At 38.0% G+C, this 16,235-nt stretch overlaps 1 protein-coding gene across 7 annotated transcripts in view; it reads left to right on the top strand.

Annotated features, from left to right (window-relative positions):
• Window positions 1–16,235, top strand: part of LOC103471065 (mitogen-activated protein kinase kinase kinase kinase 4) — a 71,161-nt gene that overhangs the window by 13,455 nt on the left and 41,471 nt on the right. For all 7 annotated transcript variants that reach the window (XM_081611571.1, XM_081611573.1, XM_081611576.1 and 4 more), the window contains exons 3-8: window positions 2,587–2,643; window positions 6,394–6,519; window positions 6,656–6,766; window positions 12,298–12,388; window positions 12,490–12,620; window positions 13,372–13,426. In XM_081611571.1, coding sequence (XP_081467697.1) covers window positions 2,587–2,643; window positions 6,394–6,519; window positions 6,656–6,766; window positions 12,298–12,388; window positions 12,490–12,620; window positions 13,372–13,426 — 571 coding nt within the window. The remainder of the gene's footprint in view (window positions 1–2,586; window positions 2,644–6,393; window positions 6,520–6,655; window positions 6,767–12,297; window positions 12,389–12,489; window positions 12,621–13,371; window positions 13,427–16,235) is intronic.

Here is a 16,235-nt window from a genome sequence, read left to right on the forward strand (position 1 = left end):
CAGATTCTGGTAATGGATTTTTCCATTCATGTTTGCACAAAATGAGTCAAAAAGTGAGCATATTGTTTCTAGATGACTTTATCTTAAGATTACCTAAATGACAAGTCTAATGATTTCATGTATAGAGGTTTTCATAGGCCATAGGATGAACGAAAAACAGTCCCAATGCTACTGCTAGTTTCTCCTTCTTCAACTCTTTGTACAAGACAAAATCCTAAATAGGAGAGTTTTAATTCTTCAGTTAACAAAATAACTTTCTGTACAGTAACACTACTCTAATGATGACAAGAAACATTAGCACTCCAAAGGATTTATCTAATTTAGGTGTAGTTTAGTAAATGTGCAGACCAGTATTGGGTTTAGATTATACTATTTATCGAGAAATAGTATATGTAGAACAAGTTCTAGGACCAATCCTGGCGGTGTTGCAAAGCCAGTTTTCCCCATTTTATTCCTGGCATCATGAAGCCAGGTACTTTAGATTATGACCTCTTGAAGGGATTCACCCAGGCAGTGCAGTTCAGTGTTAGTGACATCCTGCTTCCTTATGTCTCGTCTGATCTGAAACAGCTCCCCGGTGTGAGCCTTTAACATCCACACATGACTATCCATGTCTGCAGCCAGCCTGAGACATTCTGGGGTTTTCTAGTGACCAGCCAGGTCCCCCAAATCGCTCCCTTGTCAAAATCTGTGTCAATCTTGTCAGACATCCAGTTACAGCATTCTCTGGCTGACTTGCTGTGGGACATGCAACACCTGAATCAGTTCTCAGTGAATGCCTGGTCGCATCTAGGCCAAAGGACAGGTCCCTCCCTGCTGACCTGAGATCAGTGCCTCTGTTATCCAGTTGATGTGACATTTTGGTCACCACCATGCAGTCACAGGAGCATTCAATGCTTCCTCCATGTAATTCAGTTTTATTTCATATTCGCTACTCTTTCTCAGTGATTAATAATACAGAATATTTTGTTTGTAATGCACTTTACATGTAAATCTCAAAATGCTACATAACGACAATTAAAGCTGAACCTTTTTAGTCAGTGAGTGTATGAACGTGAGGCTATATTTCAGCTAGAAAGATAATTATTTTCATTCCCCAAGCGTGCGTGTTGGCAGTGTAACAACATTTTGGATTATCTTGAAGCACAATACATGGTATACACCAAGTCATTGGGAATATTATTTTTACACTGTGAGAACTGAAGAAGTATGTGTTTTGCCCTCCTTTTTGGAAATGTTAACTCTAGGGGTTTACACTAGTTACTACTGTGTTATTGTGTTATTTTTACAAATCAGCTCAAAATTAACTTTATCAGTTGGTATCTGTTCATGTATTATTTTTATAGAACCTTCTGTTTCATTTGTTGTTCTTGAGCTCCTTGTTACGACATGTAATTCTTCCGAGTATTGCAAATATGTTAACTTTTTTAATAAAAGTTGAACAATAATGTGGTTATTGGGTTACATTTCTACATCTGTTACCACTTTTAGACAATGTTTTTCTTTAGTTTTTTTTTTTTTTACTTTTCTATATCTCAGTGCAATGATCCTTAACTGAAACAGACTAGCTGTGACTGTTGAGAAAACCACACCCGGGCGACCATGAACTGTTCAGATTACAATCTGGGAAGCTTCTGTGGACGTCTCTGATGAGGACATGTTGAACTCGGACACAGCGATTTCAAAATGCTGTCGCCCCAGCTGGCCCAAAATGGAGAGAAAGTCTCGGCAAACACTTTAAGGAAGGAATCGGTTTCTTAGAATTACAGAAGATGTGCGGTGCCTTTTGAACATATGTATTCCTCTCAAACTTTCTCATATTTTGTATTGTTAAAAATGCAGCTTTCATTGTATTTTGTTTGGATTCTCAACACAATTTGGTACGTAGCTGTGAAGTGGAAGGGCTGGTTTTAGGAGTAGGAATTTGAGAGTAAGTTGACTTCATACAAAAATGCCGTACCATTTTAGATTAAATGGCATTTGTAAGAAAAAAAAAAGCTTGAAACCACTTATTGTTTTACTTTTACCTCACAGTGATGTGCAAGTTTGTGTTTGGCTTTCACATAAGATCAGTTTCATCTGTCCTAGTTGTCATCCTTTCGTGTATATTTCATAGACTTTCCATACATCACAACCTTGAGGCTTTATGGAGCAGCTGTTCATGAATCTTGTCACTGTTATGACTCATGACACGGTTTTCAATTTCTCCCTTTTCACCTGACTGCCCTTTACAGCTCCGGTCCTCTTTGCTGACTTTTTTTTTCACTCTCCTTATGTCACGTCTTGTTCTTTCTGACTGGCTCTCCCAAGAGAAAATGAAATTAGGCAGACAGTGCAGTGACTGGAGAATTACATCACAGGCTGAGTGTTTTCTCAAAGACAGTGTAATATGTGGCTGTGTGTGAGAGAATATGAACATGTTTGTCAGATCTGCAATTGGCTCGGATAGATTTTTCTTTTATGTCTCGGCGTCGCGGCAACGAGAGTTTCTGTAGTTTCTGCGCTTTTACAGTCGAGAGTTTTTGTAGGATGCTCATGTGGTTAAACTGGTTGTGACGCTAACTGCTTCTTTATGTTTGCCACCAGGGTCGCCATGTCAAGACTGGTCAGCTGGCAGCTATCAAAGTCATGGAGGTCACAGAGGTAAATGTTTTACTGCTTTTACTCCTGCTGCAAATTCTCTTTGTATCCTTGCAGTATCAGGGCCCTAAATCGTTTAGTCCTTATTAGACTTAGAAAATCAATATGAAGGAATCCGGGGTACTTTACCTTTGGTATATAGTGCTCCATCATTGTCTTCCTACATAATTGAAACTGCAGCATACTCAATACGTTCACCAGTTGATGCCTAGTTGACACCTCAATTTTAATGTCAAATTTTGTCCCGATTTTCCTCTTCTGACAATCTTAAGGACACTTTGATTAGCCTGGTAGCTCTTAAGACATCTTCCTGCCATGTGTAGGGTTTTAAGAGTGCTCTGATCTGCTCCAATCTAAAATCAGAGATATTCAATGTGTTGGATTGTCTGGGCCCGATATTGCAATGTGTTTGTTGGCCCCTGTGGACACGAGAATCACAGAGGGGAATTCTAAACAAAGACAACAAAACAACTACCATGTCACACCAGAAAGTCCAGCGGTGACATCTAAAGTGTCTTTTTCTATTGTTTGTTTCTCTGTTAAATTTGTTTTGTGAGATTTTCTGTCTGATATCTGATTATTGATGAGCGACATTGTGTTGTGTGCGTTGTGCTGCTCCTGCCTTTTGGTTGTATGCCACGCATTGTACGAGCAAACCTGCTATACATAAGACTTTTTATCATCAAGTGTGTGGTCTGTCAGATTTTAATAATCGAATGACAATTTTATAATCTTGCCCCATGAACTAGGCATAAGAAAGACTACCACAGATTTTTTATTTATTTATTTTTGGACACATGGCCAATTTTGCTGTATTGAATATTCTAAGATCCAATAAATTGCACACATCTGTTGCTGCTGCAGAATTTATGCAAGTGTTTCTTGAAAGTCATCGCAATGACCCAATCGTAGCTTTAGTCAAGCTCATGGTACGCTGTGTACGTCACAGTCTGTCTGACAAAGAATCACACCTCAGCATGCTGAATAGTTGGAATGGCTCCAACTGATGACAGCCTGACCTACTTTTTGAATGGCACAACTAATATTTATCTGACAAAATAAATATTGTACGTTCATTTTTTGACACCCTTTATCCTGTTATACTTAGGGCATAAAAAACAACCAAGAAAATCAAGAAAAATGAAGAAAAGAAATATCAAATCTCATTTTTGCAGTACGGAACTCTGCATTTATCGCAATATGTTTCTTCTTTTTTTTCACTTTAAAGGTTATTTACTCAAGCTTTTAAAGTTTTTAACTGAACTCCCTAAAGATCCAAAAGTCACGAGAGGACACAGCCAGCAGCCCAATAAAACAGCCTGTAGAAAACCTCCCTGATTGTTCTGTCATGACCCCAAACAGACGGCTTCTCCTCTGTTTCCACTCTACGAGTTCTCTCACTGCACACTTAGGTCATTGAAACGATTTGAACTCTTACAATCCACTCGGGAGCCTCTCATAATTCTCCTGTCAGAGTACGCACATACAACACGGATCAAACTGGAATGTTCTTTAATATAGCACTTTCCCCGACTAAATCGAATTACGAGAACAACCCTCCTCCTCCTCTCCGTACGCTTCTCATGTTTCTTTTTTTATTTCCCACACACAGAAGTAGTTTTTTATTAGATCTCTGTGATATTAAAGCTCTGTTCACTTTAGAGTTTAAAAGCCACAGTGTTACATTGTTGTTTTGCTATTATGAAATATTAATAAGTTGCTGTGGAGTAAATCAATTTGAGAATAGAAAAACCTCAAATAAAAGCTGCATCCAGGGTTTGCGTGAGTTTACAGATTGGAACAGGATTATACATTACACCTTTATGATATGGTTGGAATTAAACATGTTGACACATCCCAGTATTTATGTGGAAGAACTAACTTTGTAAAAATTTTTAGTAAATCTTATTTCATTTTGCAACCATGTCTAAGTTTGCTCAAATTTGGCTTTCTGAATCCATTTTGCAACAGTTTGGCCACAGTGTCATAGAGTTGACTTTATTTAGTTTTTTTGTGGGACATATTTTTGTTGTTGTTGTAATAATACATTAAAAATTGACTTATCAAATGCTCTAATTCAAATCATTTAGCTTAAACAGGTTAGCTGTGTTCTACAAAGTCTGCTAAACCGTTTTGACACGTATTTGACCTGCAATAAAATGTTTTTACGGCTCATTAGGATAATGAGTTCATAAAAGGATATCAGTTAGATCTTTAATAACTTAATGTGGCCAGATTCCAGTCTGACCATCTGGAAAGTTTAGACATTACTATGAAAACACATGTTGTTTAGTCATCTGTTCTTATTTTTGTTTTTTCCTTTTCTGCAGTGAAATCCTTTATTATCAGTATAATAACCATCCATTCTGCATTTACTTATGTTAAGTTTTAAGTTTTCATTTTGTTTGTGCGTGTTATTGTTGTGACATTTAAAGGCAATTTTCTTTAGTTGTGAAAAGCTGTTGGGCACCGAGAGACATTAAGAAAGAGTTATAGTAAATATTTATTTCCATTTGCAGAGAGAACAGTTATCTGGTGCACATCAAGCAAAACAGAGCCTTAAACCTCAGTCTGAATTTCAGTTAAGCAACTCTGGAAGTGATTAGAATAGAAATTTGGAAAGGTGAGCACAAATAATATAATATGAGGTCCTGTTCACACCTATATGACACTGATATGTTGTAAAACTGAGATTCCGGGGTTTGCTTACATTCTTGGAGAAAAGCAACATTAAAAAAACAACTATGTTGACGCCTACATCATATGTGTTAAGTGTCACTTTCAGACTTATAACTCACAACATTGGAGCAGTTTCTCTTTGCTTTTTGAGCTAGTTATTTTGGGGAGAATCTGCCTTTGAAATCTGATGTCATCACTAAATAGTGCATAAAACATGTTTAATATGGTCTTGCAGCATTTTAAAATGGAATCAGAGTTTTTATAAATGCAGATTTTTATTTAATTTTTTCTTTTTTATGTGAAAAAACTACATTGAAATAAATATTTGGAGTAAAGCAGTTGTGGCCAAAGCTAAGCTGGGAGACACGAAACTACAAATAGCTGATACTTTGTTGATGAACTGTGTAATTCACCGACCTTTAGCAGCCTTTTTGTCTTGTATTTACAGTTTTTATTTCATTATAAAAGACCATTAACTTGACCTCTATGTTGGTGCATGTTTGAACTTTGAAGTGTTAAACTGTGAACATGAAGCCAAACTTAGGACCACTTGCTGCTGAAGCATGAACTCGCACAGAACAGTTCACATGCACATTTTCATCATCAACAAGTTGGACTTTTCCTGTGGACTTTTTTTTTTTTTTAATGATTTCTCTGCTGGTCTGCTGCAGACAATCTGTGGAAATGCCTGTCTATTATCTGCCATCATACACTGACTCACACTTACGCACTCAGACTGCAGTCACAGTCAGGCGGGGGGGGGGGTTTCTTTTTCTTGTTATTTCAGATAGCGGCGAAAGTTCCCACTCTGTAGTAGTGCTAAGATGTGATTTTCTGGTGCAGATTTAAAAGCAGGCAGGAACTAGGAAAAAAGTCCAACTCCTCCAGCTCCCTTACCATTCACATGTCTCTTCTCATTTATCATGATCTCCTTCACAAAACCAAAACATTGCTTTAGTTTTGTGTTGTTTGTTCATACTTTGGATTATTTTGGTGTGTTGTCATTGTTGGCCGCAGTGACAAAACTTGTGCTGTCTTTAATATTGTCTTTTTTGTTGGGTGTTTTGTCTGTAGGAAGAAGAGGAGGAGATAAAGCTTGAGATTAATATGCTGAAGAGTTATTCCCATCACAGAAACATTGCTACTTATTATGGTGCCTTCATTAAAAAAGGACCTGCTGGTCAGGACCACCAACTTTGGGTTTGTAAACTGAAATAGTTGAAAAATATTTCATGTTCTGATCATTCTGCTCGTTTAAAGACGGTAATATTTAGAGCTTTTCATAAATGTGGCAGAAACGTATCACTACTAACCATTAAATTGTTTGCGTCTTCAGTTAGTGATGGAGTACTGTGGTGCTGGCTCTGTGACGGACTTGGTGAAAAAGACTAAAGGAAACTGTTTGAAAGAGGACTGGATTGCCTACATCTGCAGAGAGGTGCTAAGGGTAAGGAACACAAACACAGAGCAAAACACACATTTATGTAATCATAACTGCCTTGTATAGAAAGAGCCTGCTGAGTCCTAATGTGTTGTTAGCTGTAAATGTCCAGTGCAGCATACAGTTATGGCCTTTTGCTACCAGGACCTAATGATATGGCGAATTCCTTAGTAATGTTTAGGTAATGATGAGCCGTTGTATAATGATATACAATGGACATGCCTCCATTCCTGGTTAACTGTTTAACCTTTAAACTTCAGGCTGAAATACATTGCCACAGTGCTGATTGACAGACTATTGGCTGGCATTTGCAAAGCAACCAATCCAGGAGCATCATTTATTTTGCTTGGCGCTGATTGACTGTACCGCCAGAAGCAGAGACAAGAATGACTTTAATTATTAGCTTCTGTAGTAGTGCTAACATGGTTTCCACTTTGCATACTAATGCATATTTAGGTATGTTTGGAGTTTGAAATATTAAAATAGGGCGATATAAGCATTTTTAGAGGAAGCCTTAAGTATTTGTGGATTTTAGTTATTCGCGGGCAGCTATTATCACAGACACTGTTTTGTGATTTTCTGGTGTTAAAGCATTTGCTTTAAAACATCCATCCGTCCGTTTTCTTTATACCCTTGTCCCTTATTGGGGTCGGAAGGGGTGCTTTAAAACATGATTTTATGTTTTTAAAAATGATAAGGATTTTTAGTTGACATTTTAAAATATCTTTAGCATCTTATGCTAGCAATAACACAGTTAGCGAGGTTAGCATAAATAGCCTCTGTGCTTATTTCTTCAAGAATGTAAGCTGCTAATTTGACACCACAATTTTCAAAACTCTCATATGTTTATTTAAATCTCATATGCTTCAAAACAGAAAGAGGCTGAAAGCTCTTAAAATAATAACAGCAATGTCACAGGAAGATTTTTAGCCTTCTTGTTAGCTATCAAGGTTGGGTCAGGGTCAGTTCTCTCCTTTTATAAATTCAGCCTAATGTTGTCAAAGTTTGTCCAAGGTTTGGGAAACTTCTTCTTTTTAATCCCCAAAAATGGGGTTCAGAACTTCTGAAGCTGTAAAAATGTGAAATGGCGAAAGAGTGATATGACTCTTGGCCAGTCTAATTCTCTGTTGCAACAGCAATAATAAACAAGGATTCCTCCTTAAAGAACATGGTTTCCTTAAAAATAGCCTCCGCCGTTTATCTTTCATCCTTCATCTGACCTCATTTTAAAACACCTCAGTGACTCTCCAACATTGACTCTTCTTTCCACACCAACAACTTGCACACTGGAGAGGATTATTGTTGGTGCTTAGATCAAATCTGTTCCCTGATAGGGAAAAAAAGGGGAATATTTTGTATCCGACCAGGTGGTCAGGGCAGGTCAGGTGGAAAATTGTCAGATTCCAGCAAACTTCTAACTTCTTCCCAAAAAGTAAAAGTCCAAGACGGAGTTCCACGCTTATTGCTTCCGTAGGTAGGCCTATCGTGATAAACATTAAATCAATTAATCGCACGATAAATTAAACCTATCGACCTCATTTTAATTATTGGCTTTATCGTCTCTTCCTGCCTTTTTTCTTTCTGTTGATGACACAGAATGAAAAAAGGCTCAACTCCGGTGCTCTCCATTGACCCTCCCTTCCTATTTCCTTAGTGTAATGTCCAGCGCACACTACACGAGTTTGTCGGCCGATTGTCGGCCCATTTTCAAAACCTGAGAGACCACACATTAGCCGACAGAAATCCTAGGTATAACGGTTCGATCGGGTTCGTCGTGCCGTGTGGTGTCCAGCCACATGGGCACAAAATAATTTTAAAATCAGGCGTTAATCAATGCTTTACTAGAATATACCTGTGATGCACGTGGCTAGACTCAGCGTAAAGTCCTGACTGAATAAAAATCATTGTAACCTATTTATGTCACATTAACGATGAACAGCTGAAAACTTGCCGGGTACAGTATATCAACTGCGGTAGCAATTTGACTCCAACTCCTCCCCTTGTCATTTCTGTATTCTTTGCACCAAATGTTGAATAAATATTAATGTTGTTTCCACATATCATCTCCAATGTCCGCTGGACTTCGGGTCGCGCCGTGTCAGCTATTGGGATTCCCCTCCGTAATTTCCCCTCAGAAAGTGCGGAGGAGAATCCGCGCTTTCTGATTGGCTACCTGTCACATTCAACAGGCTGCGTTGACTCTCCCAGTCGGGGAAAACCCCTGATTTAGATCGGAGCGGCCACGACGATCTACCGTAACACACCACACACTACAGGATGATCGGTTACAAAATCACCAAGAACAATCTTAGATCGGTCAACGATCTAAGATTGTCATAAGATTGAAAATAGGGGCAAAAATCGTGTAGTATGAACTATTGCATTAGAATGTGCCTATTTTCTCTATTTAAATCTAGTGATTACTGAAGGGCAATATAGTATACAGACTTCATAATCTCCACTCTTTTGGTTGAATTTTATTTAATTTTATTTCCACTTTGGCTTTATGTTGTTTAGTTTTTATTCATGTACGTTTTTTGTTAATGGAGACTGAGAATCCATTAACACTGAAACTGATTTAGTTTATCAGTTCCAGTGTTATGTGTTCTTTTGAAAATAAAGCGTATTTATCCATGGCAGGAAATCACATGCATTATTAGTCATTTCCATTAAATCAGTGTCAAAAGGTCTTGAAACAATATTATCGTTTATCGCAATAATTTTTTAGACAATTAATCATCCAGCAAAATTTGTTATCGTGACAGGCCTATCCGTTGGAATGAAGTTAGCGCAAGCTGGCTGCACAGTTTTGGATTGGGCCATTTCGTAGTGTTCAGGTCCATCTTAAGACAATGCCAAAAGGGAAAGACAACTTCAGGAAGCAGTTGCTGCCTATCAGTCTGGGAAAGGCCAAGATGTCATTTCCAAACAATGGCGTCATAGCTTTCAGCAGTTATCTCTGCTGTCAATCTTCACCAAGGTGGACATCCAAGAAGCTGCAGTAAAGTTTTCTTTGAAAACTAAGCCCCATCCTTCTGAAATACAGTCCCTTCGGTAGTTGAGGACATCGTTGAGACATTCGATTGTAAAGGGCGGCCACATTTTTTGGAGACACCTTATAGACGGTGTGTGTGTGCCGGCGCCTCATACCAACTCTCAAGCACAATGGTGCCGAGGTGATGGGCTTATTTTTGCTTCTCTGTGTATCGGAATATTCTAGTGTCAGTGTAAGAAGCTGGAGGTTGAATGAAACTAGTCATCTAACAGGATGTTTAGGAAAATTATCGTTAGTACATCAGCAATTCTCTAACAGAATGGCTAAAAAACAAAATAAAGTATTGCAAAGAAGTAGTAAAAGTTGTGGGAAGGGCTTAAAAAAGCTTTGCATAAACTGCAATGAGCCAAATGAATTTGAATAGAAAGCAAAGCCAACTGGAAGTAACATAAAAAAGTTGCCAAAAATGACTTGATCACACACCTTTCCATTAATCAGGATTAGCTTCACCAAAAAGTGGGAGTACAGACTCTAATGTTGCATAGCAAGTGTGTGGCTAACCTGGCTATACACTGTAGCTTGAGTCAGTCTGTTTTATTGTTACTTTGACAAATGGCTCTGCCACAATTATGAATATGTATTCCATTTTGAATGCATTGTTATTGAGCTGTAGATTAAAGCACCACATCCACTGTTGATTCCACATTTTAATTTACAATGAATGTGCTAATGTGTTTTGTCAATGTGTTAAAAAGCTGTGTTATAAACTGTGACAAGCGTTTGGTAATGTTTTATTTAAATGCTTTGAGCCCTTTAAGATACAAGTGTTCACACATTGACAAAGGAAGTGCAAAATAATCCACATTTCCATGAATGAATTCCTGAGCAGACTGAGGCACAGTTACACCATTTACCCATTCTGAAATAAATACCCAACAGGTCATGTGATTTTTTGTGTCTGCAACTAGATTTAAGCTTTGCCTTAGCTGTTGTTTATGGCTCATATCAATCATTTCTATTTTGGTGTTTCGTTCCAATTTTGTACATACCAGGGAACTGAAGATGCTTTTAATGCAGTTCCTCTTTCCACAGCGACTCTCTAGTTCATCGGTGCTGCTCTAATCCTTAAAGTGCAATGTCTTGCAAAAATATCCAAATTGTTTTTTTTCATACTTTATTGGACAGTTTAAAGTATAAAGTTGTTTAGGAGATGATGAGATTTTAAGAAAAAGTGCTTCCTGTGTTCTCTCTTTGAGTTTGTGACTGTAGTAACAAACCGAGGTGTCCTTCAGCTCGCCTGAGCCAAGTTCAAATAAATCTCTTTGCTGATGATATTGTGCTTCTGTCAAGAACGAGAAAAAAAACTGTATTAATTTTTAGTGTTCAGAATTTTGAAGGGGATCACAAAAAAAATCTGGACAGTGGCCAGTATTTTCTGAACTGCAGTCAGCCATGCTGTCTCCTGATTGTTTCAACATCACAACATCCGCTCACACACACACGCACACGCACACACACACACACACACACATAGAGGCACTACGGTCTGACATAGCGTCATTGTCTGAAATAGGACTCACTTCCTCTGTTTATTTAACCTCCTTTGAAGAAGCGAGAATACGAGGACACAGAAGTGTGTGCTCTGAAACTAAGCAACTATTAGAGGTTCTCAACTTGAACACTTTAGCATTTAGAAGAGACCTATTAGGAAAAAATAAATATTTATTGTGGCCGATTTTCTTTTTCTTCTCAAACTCTAAATAATTTAACCCTTTCTCTTTTGATGGGATCATATCAGTTTCCCAATATTTCATGATATAAGCACAGGCATGTTAAAAATGGAGCACACTCTGCATTAACGCTTTGTTTTATCATGTATCCTCTAGAATGTGGTCGCTACAAAACTACAGCCCTAATTCCATAATGTCAATAATTGTTATATGTAGAGAGAAAGTTTGTGAAAAACTTAGTAGACCCATTACACTTGACATGCAAAGTCAAGTGTGATGACTTTGCATTTTTAAACTTACTGCACTAGAATTTTTAGAGGTGTTCTTTTTATTATGTCCATTTGCAGAACGTTCAAAAGTTTCATCAATATCTCGTTCCTATTTCCAAAGTTATAACCTTTATTGTATTTTTATGGCATTTTCTTAGACTGAGTTGTCTGTGTGTTACAATCTCCAAAAGTGTATAAAAAGACAGGAGTGATTCTCTTAAATCACAGTTGGACAGGAAATGGCTCTAAAGACTGTCTATAAGAGCTCCGTTGTGTAATCTTGTTGTTTTGACCGACTAAAGCCACAGACATTATATTCTTACCACAAGAAATTACACTAATTTGTTAAAAGAGGCGTAATATGTGTTCCTTACAGCAAGAATGTTTACAGTTGCACCACAAATCTGACAATCCGGGTCTGTATGAATCCAGGCATGTGACGAAGCCGTTCTCTGACGACCAGTGTTTGCCACTTTCATACTTGCAAGTCATCTGACTCGTCCATGGACGGGCGCGCTCATTGTGGACGTATTTGTCTTCCAGGGTCTTTCCCATCTTCACTCCCATCATGTGATCCACCGAGACATAAAGGGCCAAAATGTTTTGCTCACGGAGAACGCCGAGGTCAAACTGGGTAAGACGGAACGCAGCAAGATGCAGAGTAGTAACGAGGGAGTGTTAGAGTCCTTTTTAGTGTTTTCATTCATGATCATTTCTCATATATTTGTACTCTAGTTGACTTTGGAGTCTCAGCTCAGTTGGACAAGACGATTGGTCGAAGGAACACTTTCATCGGTACTCCCTATTGGATGGCTCCAGAGGTCATCGCCTGTGACGAGAATCCAGACGCCACCTACGACTACAGAGTAACTTTTTTTTTTCTGCAACGCAAACGGAACACAGCACAGAAATTTAGATCATGTTTTTGTAGTGCAAAAATCCAGTGGAGAATCAGTTCCTTACAAACAACAAACAGTGAAAAAAAAAAAAAAAGATTTGGAGCCGACAGCAACAGCTAAGCTGCAGCTGTGACTTGGTGTGCAGAGCTGTTGTTTTGAGATCAGAAAGTTGTGGGTCTGATTCCAGCTTGTCACATGTTGATGTGCCCCTGGGCATGACGCACAACCCCCAAGTTAGTTTTAATCTAATTATTTATGTAAAGTTTTGTTTCCCACTGATCTATTATTAGATGCAAAAAGATACAACAAACTTTTCTGATATTAAACTGAGCCTAAAGGCACATTTACATGTGACAAGAGAAAGCAAGAATCAAACCCACAACCTTTGCAAAACAACTACTACACCCAGTTAGGCATTGTCGCCTGATGTATGTAAATCTGTGGTTTCAGATTTATATTTGTATCATTTTGTCTGTTTACAGAGAATTTAAATTGTATTTCTTGTTTCTGTGAATCCGCTGATTCATTTCCAGAAGTGAGATTTCAGTTTCAAAAATCTTTGTATTTGAAACATTGTCTATAATTGTTGGGTTATTTTGTCTTGGTCTGCACCCAAACTGACTCATAGGCTGCAATGCAAACAGCCACCAAGCAGGGTTTCATCTTGGCTTGTGTGTTTGCTACAGACTCGGCCTTTTCTTTTCTCTTTTGTTTCTAGAGCGATCTTTGGTCATTAGGCATCACTGCACTGGAGATGGCGGAAGGAGCTCCTCGTAAGTTACAAACACAAGACATGCAGATCTGTGGTGAGGTAAAAAGTCGATACACCCTTAGTCAGCACCTATGTTTGGATAAATTAATCTCATGATACATTACATCGTGTCAATACTTATTTAAGTAAAGAAACAGTTTGTAAAACTAACAAATATTTTAACTAGGGGAGTTGGTAACAGGAAATTGCTATATTATAAATAGGTTGATGTACTGTAAATTCAGGTGCTTTTTAAGGACTGTTGTTGCCCATAAATCAGTAAAGGGTTATAAAGTCATTTCCAATCAATTTGTAGTCCATCATCGTAGGGCAGTAGTGCACGAAATTTAGGCCTGGTGCCATTTGCTATTAGAAATTTGCATGTATTTTATGTAGATGGACGTGATTAAAACGTTTTTTAAGGAGGAGGATCTTATCAAAAATGGACATTTTAAAGAAAATTTCCATTGTCTTAAAATGGAAATTGATAGGCAAAGTACAAAGTTGTCTTCTATTACCACCGTTTTCGTCTTTTGTTTTGCTTTCATTTAAAGTAGATGAAAAGTTATGAAGTTATGCCACAAACATTTAGTGGGATTCATTAAGTTAGCAAAATACAAATTTTCTGAAGAAAAAATGGTTTCTTTATCTTTTGTAGTGGATTAAAAAAGACAACGAAAATGAGGAAATCAGGTTTTCTTAAAAATTACAAGCAAACATCTGACAACTTTTTAAGATACAATATTTACAGGTCAATTTTTCTACAAAAATCTCACTCCCATGTTTGTTACACTACTGTATTGCAAAAATAAATTATTGTAGAGCAGTAGTCCCCAAACCCCGGTCCGTGGACCAATTGGTACCGGGCCGCGCAAGAAATAGTGAAATATTTCCGTTTTATGTATTATTTGAGTCTGGAGGATCTTTTATTTTGAAAATCCTTTAACCGGATTCCCTCGGTTACTTGCGCGCCAACACTGAGTCCACAAGCAGCAAAATGAGTAAAAAACAGATCAGATGTCTTTGGAAAGTTCCTTTGCAAAGGGGAAAAGGCCCAGAGAAGAGACAGGAGAATGGATTTATCCCGGACCGGAAGGTGAGTCCCACATTACAAGCCGCTCTGCGTAACATGCGGCGACCGGCTGCTAATGAGGCAATGAAGCTTCAAGCTGCTTCACTACGTAGAGACCAAACAGGCTGTAGATATAAGCAACACCTCTGGTGTTATTGTCTCCCATCACTCCCAGATGGGACCGTCTCGTTGCAGAGAAACAAGCTCAGGGCTCCCATTAGTCATTATCGTGAGTTAAAATTTTCACGAAAGTAAAATGTTCGTTTTTGTGGCACAACTGTATCTTATTTTGAAGGGCTATATAAACGTTACCAGAGCGACCAGAGTCAGAACGTTTGGGCTGCGGTCGAGAGGACATGAGTAGAGCTTGTGAGTCTTAAGTCTGGTTTAGACAGAAAGATTTAAGAATTGTCGGCCGATTCTCCAAATCACAGAGCTGATAAAAGTCCAACAGGTTCGATCGGTTCGTGTCTCCAAGGCAGGAGCAACACAAACCGATTCCAGTCACGAACATCCCGATTCCAGAGGATAATCTAGTAAAACCCCCAACATAGTGGGAATTTAGAATAACCAAACACGGATGACGATGTAGAAGCAATAGTGATAGTTTGTGTAGTCATTTTAAGAGATAAAAGACGTAACAAAAAGAAAAGGCGGTGGATAAAAGACGACGGGAGCAGCCGCTCTATTTGCTGCACTATGATTTGGAGGTGAATATGTTTTTTCATAGTTAACATTTTTAACTGAATAAACATAATAATGACCTTTTAGATTTAATCAGTGGTGAAGAAAGTACTCAAAAAATGTACTTAAGTAAAAGTACAAATACACAGACAAAAATGTACTTAAGTAAAAGTAAAACATTAACATTTTACTTAAGTAAAAGTAAAAAAGTACTGGCTTTTAAAAATACTTAAGTATTAAAAGTAAAAGTACTTGCTGAATGCATTGCCTAATCACTAATATCATTAAGTGAACCAATCGTATTTAATTTTAATACATCAGTAATGTGCCATTTTAATGAACAATGCCACAGATAAAGCATGTTTTTATTGAGTTTACTCTGTAACATAGTTTAGACTTAGATATGTGATTCTATGCATCATAATTTCAGGGATGGAAACATCTTGTCTCCTGTCCTAACATAACATGAACTTCACTTTTTTTGCCACACATTTATTTTGAAAGAAATCCAACTGGCAGAGGAGGACATGGAACCAAGGAGCCTCGTAGCAGAGTTGTAGTCTGGACCACTGAACCCAAGACCAAATCAAAACCAGCACCCCGTGCTACATGACAATAAAATTTTGTGCACCTGTCAAAATTGCTTCTCAAATTGATCTGAAAGATTCACTTTCCCATAAAAACACCCAGATATTAAATACTTAGAGCTGAAATAAATTTAACCAGTGACAATTCAAACTCTTCTTCATTCTGTTTTGCTTTCATCTTTGTGCCACAATACACAGAGGTCTCCTGCCATCCCTAAAAAGATAACACCCTGGGCGGTTGCCCATATTGCCAATGTCAGAAATAATAATTGTCTGCACCATTAAACATAGTAATTAACAACGCTCAACTATGAACACTGTCCAAGGCCCAAGAAGTAACCAAGCAGGAGGAGCACCTTGACTGTTCTCATCCTCCCTCCTGCTGCAACGTCTGCCACCATGACAAGTGACGAAAACAAAGAGCAATGAGCATGCTCTGCGTTCCTACGTTCTTGCTTTATTTATTCGCCAATTAAATATAAAGATAT

This window comes from Poecilia reticulata, chromosome 10 (assembly GCF_904066995.2).
Source record: "Poecilia reticulata chromosome 10, P_reticulata-male-v2, whole genome shotgun sequence".
NCBI lineage: Eukaryota > Metazoa > Chordata > Actinopteri > Cyprinodontiformes > Poeciliidae > Poecilia > Poecilia reticulata.